Source organism: Triturus cristatus, chromosome 9, assembly GCF_964204655.1.
Source record: "Triturus cristatus chromosome 9, aTriCri1.1, whole genome shotgun sequence".
NCBI lineage: Eukaryota > Metazoa > Chordata > Amphibia > Caudata > Salamandridae > Triturus > Triturus cristatus.
The window spans coordinates 455,670,799-455,692,570 of record NC_140592.1 but is presented as its reverse complement, the minus strand read 5'-3'; the positions used below and the strand labels follow the sequence as shown (position 1 = coordinate 455,692,570).

At 45.5% G+C, this 21,772-nt stretch overlaps 1 protein-coding gene across 3 annotated transcripts in view; it reads left to right on the top strand.

Moving 5' to 3' along the window:
- PLD3 (phospholipase D family member 3) overlaps nucleotides 1–21,772 on the top strand; it is a 269,488-nt gene that overhangs the window by 92,430 nt on the left and 155,286 nt on the right. For all 3 annotated transcript variants that reach the window (XM_085625365.1, XM_085625364.1, XM_085625367.1), the window contains one exon: nucleotides 19,322–19,399. In XM_085625365.1, the coding sequence (XP_085481491.1) occupies nucleotides 19,373–19,399 (27 nt within the window). In that variant the 5' untranslated portion in view covers nucleotides 19,322–19,372. The remainder of the gene's footprint in view (nucleotides 1–19,321; nucleotides 19,400–21,772) is intronic.

The window sequence follows — 21,772 nt, the reverse complement described above, 5'->3', positions numbered from 1 at the left end:
TTTTGTATGTGGCAATAATCCTTTTATATGTGCTCCTGACAACCTTAGAGACTGCCTTATAGTGGCTTTGCCTAACATTTATCTAGATAGATTTTTACATAACGTCAGATTGATTTAGCATTGGATATGTCATTTTTCAAGTTGACTTTCTTTAGCTTATTTAGCTCTTGAAAAACAACTAACCGCAAAATAGTAGTCCTTTTGTGCATGAGATGTTTTCCTACCGCTGAATTGCAGTCTTTGACTGAGAAAATAGGGCTGAATTGCAGTAACTTTGACTGAGAAAATTGGGCTTAAATCCTGGCTTCCCTCCCCTCTTGGCCAAATTGTATGATCATAGACACATTGCTGTCTGACCTTCATTGACTGTGGCTTAGCTTCTTTGACTGTCAAATTTAGAAACGTACACAAATAATTCACTTCAGCGTGTGAGCTACAGAAACAATACTCGGTCGGATATGGTTGAGAAGACAATAAAGGTACCTCATATGACCATTTATATAGGGCGCATTGTACACTAACTTTCCCCTGGCTCTCTCAGGCAGTGTTATCAAGTAATTCTTGAGAGGGGGGTATTCTTATTAGAATTTGTTTGAAAGATTATGATCAGAAATTATTCACTTCAATAAAAGTCACTCAATGCAGTGATGCAATCAAATATAGTACATTAAAATACGAATGTTCAAGAAAAAGTTCGATTTTTTTTTTTTTTATGTTGACCTTTGCTCTCGTTTCTGTTCTCATGGCTAAGCCATACCTCTTGGCTGAGCTCTCATGAGTGAGCTGTATTTCTCAGTTCTGCACTGTACTTTTTAACACCGTGTGCACTGGGGAAAGTGGAAGATGGAGGTAAAACTGAAGATTGAGGCAGAGTTGCTGCCCTGTTCATTGTCAGGACACCATGTTCCCATCCCTGTGTTTTCCTTTGCAAATCTTTGTCTTTAGGTCAAATTATTCAGTAGAATCACTCGAAGACTTCAACAACCATAATGCATTTTGTCAAATACAATATAAGACTTGGAAACGTGATATCCGACGATATGGTGTGAGGTGGCCACAGTCGGTAGGAGAACGCAAAACATCACGAGGGTGTCTAACGCTAGCGCGGGCCTGCTCGAGAGTTTTCACAAAGTTTGTCTTCTTTGTGTGATGGTGGCATGTTGCAATAGCTCTTCCCTTTATTGTGTGTCATTTAGCGTGCCCAGACTACCGCTGTCACGAGACCAATCTAAATTGTGCCAATCTGCTGAGCAAGCCAGGGGGTGCCACGTGCACAAGGGTGAATCACTAAAACGTGAGTTCGGGGGCGGTGCACGTGGCATGTAAGAAGAAGATTTTTTTTTTTTTTTTAAGGAAAGCAGCAGTTTTTAACTTTCTTTATCACGAGCTTTCCAGTATTCCGTTCACTCCCCGTTTAAAGTTCTTTAAGAACCTAAGTGCAGAAGCGTCCCCTGGTAAGCAGAGAAATCACTTGTAGTCAAAAGAGCACATGCCACAAGAATTTACGAAGTCCTTGCGCAGTCATTTTGTTTTCACAGTGTGACCAAAGGCAGAAACATCAATCTTTATTTTATAAACTCAAACTATGAGTGTACGTTCTTTTTGCATTCCACAATTCCACTCGTTGCTTTTTATTTATTTATTTTTTACATTGAGCTGCAGAAATGGCTGAAAAGAAGTTGTAAATTGGAGATATTATGACCACTAAACAAAGCATACAAACTAGAAAGGACATTTGCATAAAAAATAGATTTTGTGTTTTAACTGCGTTTCCATTTCCTTACCTGCCTCAAAGTGTTGAGCGCCAAGAAACAACTCAGTTTGAAGTGCATGCAATGCAATATAAATTATTCATTCTATTAACGCAATGTAAAAACTTTCCAAGGGATCTCCAGTTGTCATATTCCTGGAGCGGGAAGTTCATAAAGTCCTGTTTTTTACAGCTTTGCATTCTGGTCATTGTAGTTTTGTTTTTCCTAATTCGAAAGGCAAAACTGCAGGCAGAACGCTCTGTGCATGCAGCTTTCCATGATTTGATCATATTGGTCTGCCCCCAGATTGTAAGATCTGTGACCAAGGTCTTCCAATATATATACAAAAAACTTTGGTAAATGCAATAGGTTTCGCCTATGTGATTAGTATTAATTTTGTTGTTGTTTTAAGTTTTAGCTTGGTGAGCAGCAGTGCAATATAAATCACTGAAACTCCATAAAAGTGGTATTTCTTGTTTATTGAGAAAGCCAATATATTGTGCAGTAACTGGTGGTAATATAATGCGGGGAGATTAGGGTGGAGGACAAAGGTAAAAAAAAAACATGAAGTGGCCAAGCACGTTTGAAATGCGTGGAGCCACTGGGAGAATAGTTAAAGAGTGGAGGACAAACCAAACAAGCACAATGCCGCTGCCCGCGTCCCACGCAGAGGGACATCAGCAGGGCAGCTCTCTACTGGCCACCCGTCGGAGCCTCCTCCCACCCCCCCCCCCCTCCTGTTCCACCTCTCCCGAGAGGCCGCGCCTTGGGGAGGGGAGGCCTCAATAGGCATTTGCTGGGGGAGGCGGGCCACTGGTGCGGGGCTAGGCCCTACTTAAGCCCGCCGCCCCCGCAGATCGCCCTCTGCTTCCTGGGGCACACTCCCGTGCCGCGATAACCCACTCTATCGTCATACTTATGTTGTATGAAATAAACCTGCAGCAGTTCTTCACCCATAACTAATGTGTCAGTGTTATCATTGGGTGATGTCTGTGCATACGTGTTGAGTGGAGCGGATGACGGTGTGGTCACTATGTAACTGCACTCTCTTGCAGGGGCGGCTCCTCCACATGGGCGGAGGAGCGTTGCCTCACCGCTTTCTCGCAGTGCGAGAAGCAGAAACATAAAATGGTATTACCAATATCATTTTACGTTTCTGCTTCTCGCACTGCGAGAAAGCAGCAGGGTTTAGTTGGGGGTGGGTGGGCGGTCCTGCTGCAGGGCAGGGGAGGAGTGGCTTTCCCACTGTTGTGGGTGCTGACTGTTTGGTCTACCCCAGGGCCGACCAAACCAGTCATATGAACTCTGCCCTTTTCTCCAAGTAGTACAAAAGGGGGTGGTGATGGACGGAGCATCAGAACCAATCAAACACTCACACCCAGTCAACAGATCTGGGTTTGATCCATCACCGTTCTTTAGCCCACTCTGCCACCCCAGTTCAGACATGGCCATATGCAAATCAGTCTGACCCTGTGCCTCATGGGAACAGTCCAGCCCGAACTGCCAAGCCATGCCTTCCCTGGACCGGAAACAAGCTTCCTAGGACCGGCCTCTGGCATTTCAGCCGTCTTCAGCCAGGCTTGCTTGAATCCAGTGGCAAAGTGAGCAAGGGACTCACGTCTGAGCATACCCTGCCAACTTATGGCGAACAAAGCGGTACAAAAGGGGGTGGTGATGGACGGAGCATCAGAACCAATCAAACACTCACACCCAGTCAACAGATCTGGGTTTGATCCATCACCGTTCTTTAGCCCACTCTGCCACCCCAGTTCAGACATGGCCATATGCAAATCAGTCTGACCCTGTGCCTCATGGGAACAGTCCAGCCCGAACTGCCAAGCCATGCCTTCCCTGGACCGGAAACAAGCTTCCTAGGACCGGCCTCTGGCATTTCAGCCGTCTTCAGCCAGGCTTGCTTGAATCCAGTGGCAAAGTGAGCAAGGGACTCACGTCTGAGCATACCCTGCCAACTTATGGCGAACAAAGCGGTACAAAAGGGGGTGGTGATGGACGGAGCATCAGAACCAATCAAACACTCACACCCAGTCACCAGATCTGGGTTTGATCCATCACCGTTCTTTAGCCCACTCTGCCACCCCAGTTCAGACATGGCCATATGCAAATCAGTCTGACCCTGTGCCTCATGGGAACAGTCCAGCCCGAACTGCCAAGCCATGCCTTCCCTGGACCGGAAACAAGCTTCCTAGGACCGGCCTCTGGCATTTCAGCCGTCTTCAGCCAGGCTTGCTTGAATCCAGTGGCAAAGTGAGCAAGGGACTCACGTCTGAGCATACCCTGCCAACTTATGGCGAACAAAGCGGTACAAAAGGGGGTGGTGATGGACGGAGCATCAGAACCAATCAAACACTCACACCCAGTCAACAGATCTGGGTTTGATCCATCACCGTTCTTTAGCCCACTCTGCCACCCCAGTTCAGACATGGCCATATGCAAATCAGTCTGACCCTGTGCCTCATGGGAACAGTCCAGCCCGAACTGCCAAGCCATGCCTTCCCTGGACCGGAAACAAGCTTCCTAGGACCGGTTTCTGGCATTTCAGCCGTCTTCAGCCAGGCCTGCTTGAATCCAGTGGCAAAGTGAGCAAGGGACTCACGTCTGAGCATACCCTGCCAACTTATGGCGAACAAAGCGGTACAAAAGGGGGTGGTGATGGACGGAGCATCAGAACCAATCAAACACTCACACCCAGTCAACAGATCTGGGTTTGATCCATCACCGAAGCTTGTTTCCTGTCCAGATAAGGCATGGCTTGGCAGTTCGGGCTGGACTGTTCCCATGAGGCACAGGGTCAGACTGATTTGCATATGGCCATGTCTGAACTGGGGTGGCAGAGTGGGCTAAAGAACGGTGATGGATCAAACCCAGATCTGTTGACTGGGTGTGAGTGTTTGATTGGTTCTGATGCTCCGTCCATCACCACCCCCTTTTGTACTGCTTTGTTCACCATAAGTTGGCAGGGTATGCTCAGACGTGAGTCCCTTGCTCACTTTGCCACTGGATTCAAGCAGGCCTGGCTGAAGACGGCTGAAATGCCAGAAACCGGTCCTAGGAAGCTTGTTTCCTGTCCAGATAAGGCATGGCTTGGCAGTTCGGGCTGGACTGTTCCCATGAGGCACAGGGTCAGACTGATTTGCATATGGCCATGTCTGAACTGGGGTGGCAGAGTGGGCTAAAGAACGGTGATGGATCAAACCCAGATCTGTTGACTGGGTGTGAGTGTTTGATTGGTTCTGATGCTCCGTCCATCACCACCCCCTCTTGTACTGCTTTTCTCCAAGTAGGCTGCATGCAGCCTACATGGCGAAAATGGCCTCCCCATAGAAGCCAGTGCTGTCGGCATCCGAGCCAATCACAATGCTGCCATTGCAGCATTATGATTGGCTATGAGGAGGGAGGCTGCCTGCTTCATGTGTGGAGCAGAGACATGCAGGACGACCCTGACCGGGCAGTGGGTTAATTAAAAAAAAAATGAAAATACCCCTCACGTGACTGCTCTCTTGTAAGCTGCAGTTCAAAGAAGCTCTGCTACCAAGAAACATGAAAGCAGGTTGGTTCAACCAAGTGTTCTCTGCTGAATTCTCCACTGAAAACGGAGTGATCTCGAACCTCGGGTGCTTGCGGCGCTGCACAAATAAATATTATTTTCACATTAATTTTTCCCAAGAGCGAATTCGGCAAAAGAGAAATAAATGAGCAACGTTCTGGCGCTGTATGCATCAGGAATGCTTATCCAACTAAACCATACCAAGTTCTCTCGATCAAGAAGTAAGGAAGGGAACAGAGTCAGTCTCTACTTTTATTACTAGAGGGGAGAGCTATGGTTATAGCTGTGTGACTTCAGTTTTAAATCTCATTCATTTTTCTCGTGCAGACCTGAAATAGTCACTAGAGAGGTCCCATAAGCTTCTAGCCATTAAGCCAGGCATTGTGGGTAAAAGGTGCAGCTGTTTATTTTACATTAATGAACAGTAGGAAGGTCATTGTGTGCAGATCCACGAGAGGATCGTGAAACTTTCCATACAGTACAACTTCAGAAAAAAAGCAAACATGATAAACGTGATAAGGCTTGTGAAATAAAAGGAGGCCCTACGGTCACTCTCTTCATTGTCCTCTCCCCTAAGTCCATTTCCCATCCCTGCATAGAGGGGGTGATTGAAGAAGGTTCGGGCAAAACACCCACCGGCTGAGGACAATTTAAATGAGCTGTAGCCTTAGCCTGAATGCAGTAGAAGCCCTCAGCCGGTGATAATTCCAACCCGGCTGGGTAAGCAAACAATTAATGAGGACGGTTGGTAACTCAAGCAAAACGAATCTGTAAAAATCTCTTAGTTCGAGCAAAAGTAGTCATGAAAGTATCTACCGCCAGTATCTCAAAATCAAGTCATCCGTGTTAAAAACGTGTTTGAGAGGTCTTGATTCTGACAAGTGAGTAATTAGCCAAAGGTTTCAGCACAGGTAAGTATCAGCGAAAAAATCAATAATGAAAGCAAGTCAACACGTCCTGGCGGCATCCATTAGGTGTACGAGTACGCCATGACTACTTTTGCTCGAACTAAGAGATTTTTACAGATTGGTTTTGCTTGAGTTACCAACCGTCCTCATTAATTGTTTGCTTACCCAGCCGGGTTGGAATTATCACCGGCTGTGGGCTTCTACTGCATTCAGGCTAAGGCTACAGCCCTGAAGAGTCGTGGTCTACACTTTCCATGACGAAACACGTGTCGGCTGGCTATACTAATTAAACGGAACCACCTGTTCATTTGCGGATGCTTCTTTTTTCATTTTGTATTCACCCTTGTCAACCTTGATTTGATTAACTGTATGTGTGCACAGGATTGTCCTAACTGTTTGGCTGTAGGTTTTTCCTACACGGTTTGAGGGGTTTGTAGGGTTTCCCCTCCCTGTTTGCACAATTACATTTATTTAGTTCACACTATTCACGTCTACCTGCAGAGCGCCAACAACTTCCTAACTGTCAAATACCCTTTTCAGACTTTCTGAGGACAATTTAAAACCTGCTCACAATCCAGGGTGGGCAGCGGCATGTACTGAAGGGGCACAGTTAGTGGTCTGACTTTAACAAATGTATGTTGTTACTTGGTTTTTCATGGATGGGTTGATGGGTGGCAAAAAGTGATTTCTGTTTTATGCCCTACGGCATAAGAAACCAGCTTGAAATTGTGTTAGTTTGATATCTGTATAAATCAGTATAGCAGGAGAACCGAAAATAGAAGCGAAGGGGCAGGACAGAGGATGTGGCGTAATGGCTAGAACTGCCGAGCTCGGGTTCGATTTTGGCGTAGGCTCAACATATTGTGCTAGCACGCTAAAAGGCATGCAGATGACAAGCACGGTTCTAATTGGTGCAGGTGTGCAATACAAAATGGTATTAATTGTCTATAGTGTGTTTTTGTTTGACAAGCTTGATGAGTGGCTACTGCTTTAGATCCTTAGCACTATCGCACTATTTAATGTACTTCCTCTGGAGGAAAACAGATGTATAACCATTCCCATTCATGGGCATGGTGTTTTAAACTGGAAAACAGAGGAGTGACGTCCGGTCCTGTGTCCTTCGTCCAGTGACGTCATGGGAATTCTAATATAGGACTATTGTCTATTAAGGTAGACACTTGAGTGTAGGGAGTCGTCCTGTACTTGAATCTGCAGTGACTGAAAATGCATTTAAAACAATTCATTACTAAGAAGACTGTATAAAACTCATGATAGGGACTACGGGGAAGGGGCAGCGGAAGTAGTGCCTGCTTGCAGTTGAACCTTCAGCAGCCCAGCGTGGGTGTGGGAATTGTAGGAATAAGCGTGACACCGCACCTGGGAAGAGAGCAGGAGGGGGAAGTGAAAGGAACGATTACGGTCACAGTTTGTTCGATATACCTCAGGCTTTCTCAGCTAAAAGTCTGATTCACTTTAACTATTTGAAAAGTTTAGCCTTATCACACTAGAATTGGTTACCCTTGTTATAGCTACCCTGAGTAGTTGAACGACACAAAACACGCACGTGGCAGTTAATTTAAAGCAAAGAAAGGCAACGTGACTGAGGACAGCAATGATAGAAACAGATTGGAACCATGTGCCCCACCCCCCTCTTGACACGTGACAGCCCAAGTGGTGCAAGGGTGAATTTCCGCCTCTGGGCCCAATCTGTTTACAACGCATGGCCTTTCTCTCTCCCTCCTAACATTTTAACACTCCCCATGATTCTACTCTTGCACATGGAAATGTCTTTGCAAGTGGAATGTCATGCATGTGCAGTTTACCCATTTCTATTTTGTGTATTCTGGCTCTGTATTACCCCTCCCCACTGCAACAAGAATGGAACGAAACATAAAACGCAAACCAATGGGGTATTTGCAACCTGGCAGGAGGCAACTGGAGATCTCTCGGAAAGGCCCAAACTATGCCTGATATCTGAATGTGTGCTACTGCATCAGATCATGAGGCGCTCACCAAGCCCTATTTTGAGGCCGAGCCTGGGAAGCATATGCGCAGCTCTGCAAGGCATGCTGTATTCAGGTATGGACTTGAAGCTCCAACCATTTTTAGGTCTAGCCTGAGCAAGCGCATGCGCTGCTCGGCAAGACATTTTGTAAACGGGCTTTTAAAAGTCCTACCAAAAGCTGTCTGGCCTCGAGCGTGCGGTTACGCGCAAAATGACGAGCAGAGGCGCCATATGGCTTTTCTCTCTGGTCATGGTGCGTGCACATTGCACACCACTCGCCAGCCTGCTTTTGCCGTTAGGCGCGTGAGCACCACTCACGTCTTTTGCGAGCACCACTCGCATTTTTTTTTCTTTTCGCGGTGCTTGTTTGTTTATCCTGACATCAGCGAAGTGAGGTGCAGGCCATTGCACATTAAAAGTGAAGCGCGTCCCGCGATTATAGCAAAAGTAAAAAAATAGAAAAAAAATCTATTACTTTACTTTTGCTATAATTGCGGTACCCGCGCTTCACTTTTAATGTTAAAAGTAAAGCGCGGGTGCCGCGATAATAACAAAAGTAAAGAAATAGATTTTTTTTCTATTTCTTTCCGTAACCAATCCTAGCGCGCCACAGAATTCTGAACTGTTGATTGGCTGCAGGCCCCAAAAAGCCTTCATCCGATCCCACCCTCTTACCGATGGTGGCTTCCGCCCATTAATGATGGACATGCATCATTAATTAATCACGAACAGCCATTCGTTTTCTGTAGCAGGAGGTGAAGCTGCCTGCACCCGCACCTCTCGATCTGTTGCTCTGGCAGCGGTCACAGTGCTTGGGGAGGGTTCCGCCAGGCTTTGGCTTCCTCGCGCAGTCTTCTCCTGTGAGCTGGCGGCTCGACGTAGTACAGTCCACCATTACACAGTACTGTCCACCATGAACCCCTTCAGCGCGGCGCGGATTTCCGCGCTGTGCTGAAGGTTCTGTGCGCGGGCGGGGCCATGACGGAGCGGTTCCGTCATGCGCACAGCACAACCGACGGGCATGACGGAACCGCTCCGTCATGCGCATCGAAGGGGTTAAACAGTACAGTCCACCATTAAACTAGCCAGTCCACCTTTACACAGTACAGTCCACCATTTCACAGTACTGTCCACCTTTACACAGTACAGTCCACCATTGCACAGTACTGTCCATCATTACACAGTACAGTCCACCATTACACTAGCCAGTCCACTATTACACAGTACAGGCCACTATTACACAGTACAGTCCACCATTACACAGTACTGTCCATCATTACACAGTACAGTCCACCATTACACAGTACAATCCACCATTACACAGTACAGTCCACTATTACACAGTACTGACCACCATTACATAGTACTGTCCACCATTACACAGTACTGCCCACCATTACACAGTACAGTCCACCATTATGCTAGCCAGTCCACTATTACACAGTACGGTCCACCATTGCACAGTGCAGTCCACCATTACACAGTACTGTCCACCATTACACAGTACAGTCCACCATTTCACAGTACTGTCCACCATTACACAGTACAGTCCACCATTGCACTTGCTAGTCCACCATGTATTTACTTCATCAGTTACTGGCAACATAACAAAAGCCCCACACCAGACTGAATCCTGTTCATCATGGCCGGGCTCTCTTTCTCAGCTGTGTCTCTGCCTCTCAGACATGTTCTGCTCCTGCACGTCGCCCTCATGTCTATCCAGTCCTTACAGACCCTCCGTTTTTTCTCACTTTGTCACTACTTTCTTAAAAAGGTCTCCTTTTGTTCTCAATTAACTGCAGATCACACTGTCCTGTCTCCTCTTCACCACAGGTCTATTCTACTCATCTCCCATCTTCCCTCCTTTTATCATTGGTTCTTTTTCCTCCTTTCTTTAAGTGTTCCTCCTTTCATGGAAAACTCTCTCCTGCCTTTCCCTCTCCCTCCTTTCAGCACCGGCTCCCTTCTTCTACCTCATATCCAGTAGCAGCTGGTGTCAGGGAAATGTGGTGGGGCAGCGTGGGCAGGGAGGGGCAGCGCGGGCAGGGAAGGGAACTGTAACAAACAAAACAATTAGGAACAAGAATAGGTCTCACCTTTGGGACCTTATAAGTATTTAGTTATGCAGCACAATATCCTTGGTGCAACATCAACACTTATAAGTTCCCAAAGGCGAGACCTATTGGCTATGCCAATGCTTGTTTCAATAGGCTCCTGTTACTGCTCTGTCTAAATCGTTGCTTTTCATTCAGAATAGGCTTAGTAGTCACTCCATGGTACTGCCTTGTCTGCATGTGTAACCTCCCCACCAGGACTGGACCTTTTACTTGTGTTACACGGTCTGCTTTATCTAGCCTGTGAGCACTATTTTCTTCAATGATTTGCCCCATTCCACCCACTACGTGCTTTCCTACAAGCAACACACCATCTTTTTTAATTTTAATTAGTAAGGACTGTCCGCTTCAACTATAGCACCACGTTTCTTTATTTATTTACTTTGGCAGCGCGGTCCGCTTTAACTTTAGCGGCTGCGCTACAAACATTTTTTTGCAGTGAAAGCCCCCATACCATGCTTTCACTTACATAGTGGCCGCGCCCCTTTCTTTAGGCGCTGCTGCCGTATTCAGGTTATAGTGAGCCGCGTCTAAAGAAAGGGGCACAGCCAACATTAAAGTGAAAACATGGCATGAGGCACTTTTACCCCCCACAAAATGTATTAGTGAACACATTTGGGGGCTGGGGGGGAGGGTGAAAACGCCTTAGTTGTTAATGTGTGAAGAAGAAAATGGTTTGTTCTTATTAATTGAGAACTAGCCAGTAGGTCACTATATATTTCGGGATACTTTTACTTAATGCCGATTTTGAGTTTATAATTTAACACTTAGAAATCCTTGCAACTGAACGCTATTAACACCTTTCATTTCGTTTCTCAGGGTGATAGAAAATGATAGTTGATATTTCCGTATATACTTTGTAGGTGGTACAGGACCTGAGGTTTCTCCCAAGATGGTGTCCTTATTCACCGGCACGGTAGCTCCCCCCGGTAGAATTGCATAATTTAATTGTTAAATAATTTTAGTAATGAACTATTCAATTTAAAACGTGTTCGGGCATACATACATCGTGTTTTATCGAAATCACGTAGATTAATTACACTTCTATTATTTATAACTTGGTGAACGGCGTAGCAAGGACGCAGCACTTGTGTGAAGTGCTCTTAACTAAAGAAACAAGCAGCGATGAGGGAGGTGAGGGGGAACGGAACAGGGGCCCTCTGAAAACAGTGTCTTACATCTGTTCTCGGTTTTTGAATGCTCTGCAAATGTTACGAGATAAGATTAAGATTTACAGGCCTATTTACAAATGAGCTTTGAGCGAGAATGCTGTGCAAATGAAAAGGGAAGCTTAACCAAACACAAGCAGGAAACGAAGAAAAAAATAGTGGCACAAAAAAAAAACATGTAAGCACCAAAGTGGAAAGATGCCTGTAGTTGGGTGCTGCTCCGAGTGAGGAAACAAATGACAACAAGGAGGTTCGAAGAGGAGAGATTAACCACTAGCAAGCAAGCCTTTTTAAAGGACAATCAAAGTAACAAATAAAAAGGCAATGGGAAGGCTGTAAGCCCACAAAATGTATACATGTCTCGAAGAGATAACGCAAGCGCTGCCTAGGCTCGACCTAAAAAACAAGCAGTAAGCAAGACGGATCAATAATGCAAGAATATTTAAATTTCTTGTAGTCCTTCTGAAAAAGGAAAGAGTCCCGATTTCAAGTTTGTCAGGCGAGTACTTCCTGCTGTTGAGTTTCAAGTCTACAACTCAAAACTGGGGAATTCGGGAACTGATTGCCTTCAAAAGCTTCAGACTGTGTTGTACCTGTAGCGGAATTGTCAGGTGGTTGACTTTCTTAGAATAGACAGGCAAGCCAGACCTTGCAGATAGATAAACATAACAGGAAGGAGGCAAGTGGAGAAAGAGTCATATCTTATATGATGCGCAGTGAGAGTAGCTGGGCTTTACGAAGCACAGAGGCCAGGCTCTGTAACTGGTTAAAGTGGGCAGTGGGATTTGTGTAAATCTTAAAGGCCAGGCTCACTAGTGGGTCCAAGGCGTCAGTATGAAGCAAAAAGGCCCAGCTCCGCGATTGGTGCAAGGGAGCAGTGGGCAGTACAGAGCCACGGCTCTGTAATTGGCGTTAGGGGCAGTAAGAACCGTAGAGGGCCTGTTGTTTCGCCTGAGTAAGGCAACTGTATGAAGCTTAGGGGCCCAGCTCTGTGGCCAGTGTAAGGGGCAGTGATCAGCCTTTGTAGTCAGTGTGGGCTGTTGGAAGCATAGAGGCCAGGCCTGGTAGTTGGTGTAAGGGGGCAGTGGAAAGCACAGAGGTCCAGCTCTATAGTCCGTGGTAGGCGGCAGTGGGAAGCTCAGAGGCCAAGGTCTACAATCTGTGAAAGGGACAGGGACTCCCTGAGGCCAAGCTCGATAGTCACTGTAAGGGGGAGTGGGACGCAGACAGTGGTTAGGCTGTGTAATTGGTGTGGGGGGACAGGGGACCGTGGTCAGCACAGAGGCCAGGTTCTGTAGCCTGTGTAATGGGGATCTTAGAAGCATATAGGCCATGCTCTGCAATGGTTGTAAATGTGGAGAACAAATATGATTTAGTGCCACATTTAGTTCAAATCATGAAAGAGGACTAGAGGCTGGCCTTGTCACCATTGTGACAGGCCAGAACAATAAAGAGCTCAGGCTTTGTAGTCATGCTTTCCTTCCTACAGAAACATGCTGCTGGTGGAACATGTGTGTACATTGTAACCGTGAAGCGAGATGCATTGTTTCCCTCTTGTTTTCATCCTGGTGCCCAAATGTATAAAACCTTCTACCATTTAGTATGGCACCACAGCTCTTTCTTCATGTGAGTGCACTTTTTATACATTTTTGAGATTTTCATGGACTGGGTGAGTATGGTCAATTGGTTATCGGAGAATTGAGAAGATTTGAAGGAAATCAACTCGATAATGGCTTGTGTTGATCTAAAAGTAAAATGAGTAGAGTGATCCTGTTATAGACCTTTGCAGTGTGTCATGTGCACGGTTGGGTATGCCAAAGGACTTTGTTGTTTTCTAGGTGTGCTGAGTGGTCATTTACCTTAGTTCAGCCTATGCAGATTGTTTTCTCTAAGACCTTGCTAACCAGGTAAATAGCTTTCATTATTATCCCCTAAGTAGGAGTTCGATTTTATGCATGGAAGTCATTGCCAAACAACCACTCCGTTGTTGCCCACTTGTGCCACGTAAGCTCCAGAAGTGGCATGGTGGAGTGGCAGGAAGTCAGTCTCTTTTGTTTTATAAAGTCTAAGTGTCCAGTGTGGACTGAATTATCAGTATGTGCTGCTCCAGAGAAGGCCCTTAGGGAAAAGTGTGAGGATGGAAGATTGGTCTATGAGCTGTGATCGAGATAAAAGTTTGAGAGACATGTACGTTCGGAAGGATTGAATAAAAATGAACTTTGATATTAAAATTTTCGGCTACCGGATTGGGACTGGTCTTGCCCGTTGGAATAGGATGATCGTGTATCCTGCCCTCCTTCACAATTCCTCTTCATTTCCTCTCCAATGCCCCCATTCCTGCTCTCTTCCTGTGTGCTCCAGGGACAGTTTCACTACTCACTGTCTCTTGGGTCTTCTTTCTTACATACACTGTGAATGGATAGAAGCTGTGAATAACAGTTATGAGGATTGATGGAGTTTGGGTGATAACTGGAAACTCTTCTCATTTCCCTATGGGCAAGTGGTTCTTGAGCTGCAGGATTTTGATCTACTGTTCCCAGCGGACCTGCAGCTTGCTTGAGAAGCCAGAGCCAGGCAGATGGCAGGTTCTGGCCATTCTGAGTCTTCAGTGGGTGTAGGGTCCAATTGGATCCTCTAGGTCCTGTGGGCATCAGAACTTCTGGTTAAAAAGTCGTTTGTTGGGCATGAACCACAATGCCTGGTTCTTTTGCCGCACATTTTTCTCTCCTGGCCTACTAATGGTTGGCAGCAGTAACTTGTGAGTACAGGGTGGCTGAAGATGGGCACATTCAGCTTCTGAATGGATGTTGGAAAGTATTTAACGTCCCCATATGTACATGCACCCACACATTTGCACTCTCGCTGTCCCTCTCTCATGCTCTCTCACAGTCCAAATGTATAAAATGTATACAACATACTACACAACTACATTCGCTGTAGTTGCTGAACTGCCACTAATCCCCCTTACTGCCTCCTTGTGGGCATTAAAGTTAAATTAAAGGTCTTCAGATTAATTTAAAATATCTTGATGGTGGCGTAGTCCCTTTGCTCCTTTGTCATTTGGTTATACAAAAAGGATCCCAGTGAGCCCAGGTACCTGCCGTCCATGGATTGTGACTGAAAATCGTGAAGAGTGGTCACCATTCTTTATCAAAATACCATCAATTCAGCTATGGTTCCTATTTATACCATCTGTTTCTTTCTCACTGTGCTTAAGCCAGCTCCTGTTCATCCAGCTCTCTACATCTTCATACAAGATCATAAAGCCTCCTGATGTAAAAGTCCCCAAGTACTGTGTTTAACTAGGTATTGTCGGAGAAGTAGAAGGGAGGATGACGTTTCTGAATGATGCTTATCAGTGATCCACTATAAATGGTAAATAGCCTTTGAGAAGGTGGTGACACCATTCAAAATTGTTAGAGCCGATCACTTGACCAGCAGAGGAGGAGGGGTTGCCGTGGTGTTAAGAGATTCCTGGGTTTTCACCAGCGAGGTGACTGTTGGGTTGGTCGGCGGAGAGGCTCTTGATTTCTCCATTGCCATGTCCCCACACTTTACACTAGGGGGCACATCGGTGTATCGTCCCCCTGGCCCCTCGAGTGCCTTTCTGAAGAGTATGGACGACATCATTGTGCCGCGTGATCTTCGCTTCCAGCACTTCCTCCTGCTGGGTGACTTCAATATTCATCTGGATTGCCCGGGATCTCAGGGCACTAACGAACTCAGTGACTTGCTCGATCTGGCGCATCTAACTCAGTGGCTGAAAATGCCTTCACACTCAGGCGGCCATACAATTGACCTGGTGTGCTGTAACTTTGGACTATCTATAGAGAACCCCATCCAGGTACCCTGGTCTGACCATTATTTGGTCCACTTTTCTTGGCCACAGGAATCATTAATGCCCCTCAGTAACCCCATCTTTTGTAACCCCCCCCCCCCCCCCCCCGAAAATTGTAATCCCTGCCCTCTCCACTGCCCTCTCACTATCCCGCCCGGTGCTTTCTAGCAACCTGGATATGGCGGTTGATAATTTTACCACCTGGATTAAGCAGGGGGTCGACTCTGTCTCTCACCCTAATCGCAAAAAGCAGTCACACCTCTCTCCTTCTAGCCCCTGGTACTCTGGCGCATTAAGACAGCTCAAATTAGGGTGTAAGAAACTGGAACGCCTCTGGCGCCTGGAGTATTCACCATCAGCAAAAGCTGCTCTGCGGAAAGCTCAAAACATCTATTACTCAGCCATTAAATTGGCTAAGAGTAGCTTTTTTGCTGAACGTATTGCTAAAGCAAAAAACTATGGCAGAGAGATCTTCCCCATTGTAAGAAGCTTTCTAACACCTTGCGCCAAACAGGTAGCCGCCCCCACTTCATCCTAATGGTGTGAGGAGCTCTCCTCTTTTCTTATCGGGAAAATACAAGCCATCCAAGACAGCCTGCCGAAGGGTTCTCGGGGATCCGAGACTTTGCACCAACCGCCTTATTCTCCTCAGCCGTCTGGATCATCTATCAGCCACAGCTTCTCTCCTGCTACGAGCTCAGATATACTGGCCATTCTTAACACTCTCAAGTCAGGCTCCCCTTCGGACCCCTGTCCTGCCAGAGTACTGGCCGGAGTAGCCGAGGTTATCTATCCGGAAGTTACCTCAATTATTAATCTGTCTCTGTGCATGGCACGGGTCCCTCTGCATTGGAAACAGGTCAAACTTTTGCCACTCTTAAAGAAGCCTTCATTGGATCCACTATTAGTGGCCAGCTATCGACCCATCTCTCTTCTTCCAGCCTTATCCAAAGTCTGCGAAAAAATCATCGTCTTTCGACAGCTGGATACTTTTGTTGAAAATTCCGGTGCCCGCCATCCGGCTCAATCCGGATTTAGGAAAAGCTATAGCACCGAGTTGGCTGTAGTGGAAATGGCTGAATCCATTAGAGAGTGTCAGGACGCAGGCGGCAGAGTGGCTCTGGTTTTACTGGATCTCTCTGCTGCCTTCGACACGGTACCCCATCATTTCCTACTTTCCTGTCTGGCTAGCATCGGCATCACAGGCTCTGCTCTGGAATGGCTGAAATCTTTTTTGGAAGGCCGTTCCCAGCAGGTCTGGTCACCTCCCTTCTCCTCAACTGCTAGGAATGCGGCTACTGGTGTCCCTCAAGGTTCCACCTTGAGCCCACTACTTTTTAACATCTATCTGACACCCCTTATGTACTTGGCAGAGGAGCTGGGGGCGAAAGTAATCCCCTATGCCGATGATACCCAGCTTCTATTCACCTGGAATGATGGGGACCTGTCTACTTCTCAAGCGCAGAACTGCCTCTCTTCTGTGTTCCAGTGGTTGGCACGTGCCCAACTGAAATGTAACGAGGATAAGTCTGAGGTCTTGCAATATGGCTCTTTTCCACCTGCCTTTTACGAAAATCTGTGTCCAAATGACTTTCCTCGCCCAAAATCCGTGGGTGCGCCCGCTAAAAACCTAGGAATATGGTTTGGCGCCGATCTCCGCTTCATGGTTCAAATTAGGAAACTCACTGGTGCTTGCTTTGGCATACTTAAATCTCTTAGAAGATTTTTTCCTCTTCTTCCCAGCCAAGCAAAGGAAACAGTCGCCTGGGCACTCATTCTCTCCCGCTTAGACTATGCTAATGCCCTTTATTGTGGCATTTCTGGCTACCTGCTGAGTAAATTGCAAACAATTCAAAATGCCACCGTTAGACTTCTTTTTAACATCTCTAGAAGATCTAATGTGAGAAAGCATCTGCGTGATCTGCACTGGCTCCCAGTGGCGCAAAGAGTGCCATTTAAAGCTCTTACGGTGGCCCATAGAGCGCTGCATGGTCTGGGTCCTGTAAACATCAGGAAGAGGTTCAGCTTCTATGTCCCCAATCGAGCCTTACGCTCAGCCACCCAACACTTGATGATCATCCCTCGTTTTCGCAGATCTCGTCTGGGAGGTCAGTCAATCTCAGTCAAAACGGCGTCGGTATGGAATTCTCTCCCTTTGTCTATTCGGAGCATTCAGGAGCTCGGCCAATTCAAGAAACAACTTAAAACTTTTCTCTTTAATTAACCCACTCAAACTCTCCATCTCTCAGGTTCTCTGATAACTGCTCGCGCCAGGACACTCTCGAGTAATTGAGCGCGCTATAAAACCTTTTATAACATAACATATATAACATAACATTCACTGGTGCCCTGTGATGTGGTTGGAACAAAGATTCTCAGTTTGACACAGTGTCTTCTATTTTCCCATCAAGGATATAGGCTAGTCAAAGGAGCTTCCCTTAGTCCTTTTTACCTTTAACATACATTTTATCAGAAGTTCATGATACACAGTATCCAAGGCGGCTGGGTGGTCTAGCAGAATCTGCATGTCTGCCCCTTCCACCTTCATTGGAGAGTATGAAGGAGCTCATCCCTCATCAAGTAAGGCTCTTAAGGTTTCATGACCCGATCTGAAACATGTTGCCTCATGGCATGTATTCTATTTCTTCAGATGTTTGTACCATTGCAAAGCTGCTAATTTTTCGATGATCTTAATTTTTTACCTGTAATGTGCCTATTTACTGGGATCCCCTGCCTCAAAGTAAATCTATTTTTTGTCTGGTGAAGTAATGACAGAATGTTTCAGTGGTTGTGGTCATAATGCCTGCAAAGAATTAACAAATTACAAGTGTGGTGTCAGGATAATTCATGAAAAAATAGCAAAAATTATATAAAGGTTAAACACAATCAATCTCTCTCACTCCCGCACTCTCCTACATGTTCAATCTCATGGCCCGACATTCAGTAGACCATTAGTGGGTAAAAAGCATAACATAACATGTACTTTTGTATAGCGTACGTATCACCCGAAAGTCTCAAGGCGCTGAATAACAGATGTGATGAGTTGGGAGAGATGTTCCGAAGAAACTGAATGGGCTGCTTGATGGGTAGCCAGACAGGGTGTAAAGAGAGGCTCCAAAACACAAGTGAAAAGTCTGAATGCGGAAGTAAGGTGCAAAGTTTAAGAGTAAAAGACAATAAGTGCGCTTCTGCGATCGGGCAGTTGTAGGCATGAAGGTGCTTTATTCTATCCATTGAGTCGTGTAGATGGTGGAGTGAATTGGCTTTTGTCTGATTTTGTGAGTGGTGGCAGCTTTTGTTTTGTTATTACCAGCTAATTGAGGATTATCTGAGGACTCATTGGAGTCTGTTGACCCCTCTGTCTTAGTCTGAGGGTAATTTCACAGCGTGTTGGGGGAGTTATTCACTTGGAATGTTAGATGACACCAGCAGGGTGTCAGACTATTTATGGATCTTGTGGAGCTGATAATACCTCTCACACCACCCACAAGCCTCTTCAAAGCACTAGAGGTGAACAAACAGGGGTAGGAGGGTATGGGAGTGATTGAGGATGTGGGAATACCCAAAATGTTATAAATGAAGCCTTGTTGTGTGGATGGCCTTAAGAATTTGACTGTTCCTTCTATGAAAGTAAAAGGACTGCTGTACATATTTTCATTCGACTGTAATTAGAAAGTTTAGGTTACATTGTATGATTGAGATTACCTTGTCTGTATCTTTCTGTATTCTTTACCACGCATGGGTATATACATAAAGTTAAAACAGTAAGGAAAAACTCTGTATTGTTAAATTAGATTATTGAAGAAGTGTGGAACGCTTACTGTGCCTCATGTATTGTAGTTGTTACTACATGTTATGTTAAATCATAAATTTTATTTTATGCATTATACGTTTAAATAGAAGAGAAGAAAATTTGTGAAAATGAGTGACGTTGACTTTTCTAACCCTTAAATACCTATGTTTTCTCTTAGGCTCTTTGATTGGTCGTGCCCCTCAACAACTAGTTGAAGGCAACCGCCACCATGAAACCCACCATCACTTACAAACAGGTAAAAGCCCGTCAAAGGAAGAAGAGTGAATGTGTTTGATTAGAAACAGAAACCATTTTCATTCATGAGCAGTGGGCAATAAAGCCAACAGAAATGAAATGTTGAGGATTTGTTAATTTACACCTGCAGCTATGAGACCTTCCTAACCCCTCTCCAGCCCCGTTTATCTGTGAAGGATGCACAAACTTGACATATCTTTTAGAGGTAAATGGGAGTTTTACAGGCCACTCCCATTACCCACCCCCCCTTTCCCTTCCCCCGTGTCACAAAGGTTGTGCTGTTCTTTCCAGCTCATATAATTGAGGAGACTGTTGATTAAGAACCTGAGCATTACATAGGTGAGTTTCTTTACCATATTAAAACTTGAGCATACACCCAAACTCCTCTGGCAACACTAGACAATGCCCCCATTGACCACAGCCTTTGGCTGTGGGCATCGGGGGGTTAGCCACATGGCCTGGCTTCTGACCAATCTCTGCGTCCAACACCCCCAGCAAGCTAACCCCTGCTATGCACGGCCTAATCAGTGTGCAGCATGGGCTTGACAGTCTGGCTGTGTAAAGAGGTAGTTTTACAAAGGACCTCGTCTGACATTCATTATTGAGTGATTGATTTTTTTTATATATACATGTATATATTTTTGTATCGTATTTTTTTTTCTTTTTAAAAAAAATGATGTCAAACTGTTTTTTTCTTTTTCAATTGTAACCTTTTTCTAAATTTTTTATATTTGTGTATTGATTTTTTTGAACATTCATTTTTTAGGTCTCGCGACCTGCGTTGCACTGCGTAGCAGTGCTCGCGCAGGTCGCGAGACCTTTAGTATGTGAAAAACGGAGAAATCAAGCTGACCTAGGAATCGCACACGCTCGTGCGTGTGCGTTTCCTTTTCAGCTCCCCCATTGGCCTTTGCGTGCGTCTTATTCTAAAACACTGCACGCAATTGGCCCGAGGCGCGTGCATAGCTCCTCCCATGGCCTATTGGTGTCTATTACACGCACCAAGCGCGTAATAGACACCAATAGGCCATGGGAGGAGCTATGATCGTGCCCAGACACAGGTGTGACGTGCGCGCCAGTTGTTTTTCTTTACTTTTGGTAAAAGCGCGGCACCCACGTTTTACTTTTGATGTTATTAGTAAAGCGCGGGTACCGCGATTATACCAAAAGTAAAGGAATAGAAAAAAACATCTATTTCTTTACTTTTGGTATAATCGCGGCACCCGCGCTTTACTTATATCATTAAAAGTAAAGCACGGGTGCCGCGATTATACCAAAGGTAAAGCATTTGCAATGCAATAAGTCTCGCATTACTGAAAGTTTGAGCTATTGGCTTTGCAAATAATTATGCAACACCAATAACTCAAACTTTTAGTAATGCGATACCTATTGCATTGCAAATGCTTGTTATACATATTTTTGTGGTGGTCATTCAGGTATGTGTCCAACGCTTAAGTGAAAACTCGACTGTTGGTCGCACTTGAGAACACCTGGTGACATTTGTTGCAGTATATGGTGAAATACTGCATATTGCTAACTTCTTTCTCCTTTTTGGCATTTGAGTACATAAGCAGGTGCTCCTTTTACTTCTTTGCCTTCTGGATGTTCACTCTTGTTCTCTGCCCAGGCAGTGTCATTAGGGTTATTCGATCTTGGGTACTTCTACCTTCCAGAAATACTCATAGACGAGTGACCACGGTTGCTGTGGTGAAGATTGCGATTGTACAATGTGCATTTAACATTTATTTCATTGATTTTCTTTTTGCCCTGGTCTAAAGGTTAAAAACGTCTTCAGAACTGACTCCTTCTGGGGTTTCATGGATGGTGGTGCTGTGGATGTTGTAGGCACCACAATTACATCATCGTTCTGAGAAGGTGTTTTAATTTCGGGTCAGTGCTTGCTCCCCATTTTGAGGAAGAGCCTAGCAGCGCACATGCGCTGCTCTGCGAGACTTCTTGTGTTTACTCCCTGTGGGTCTCACTCCTCCCACACATTCGATTGGCTTTTGCATCTGTATTTCAATAATGAAATCTCGCAAATGGCTAAAGGCAGGTGCATGTCCCACCTCTTTTGTAATGTCCACTCCCACATCGTTTTGCCTGCGGGAGCAAGCAGAGGCGTGCAGGGTGGCAGCCTGACTATGGGCAACAGCCTGCACACGAAAATAAAGAACAGCGGAAAGGGGCTATGGAAATGATATAAGTTGCTCCACACAAAAACATACAACATAAACAAAATAACTATAGATTGAGATGTCCACATTTCTAGCACGATATTGAACACGTTTTATAATATTGTAAAGGTGATTAGAACACACGTGCTTGTGTGCATGTTAGACAGCAGACTACAAGTCACAGAACGGTAAATAAAAAC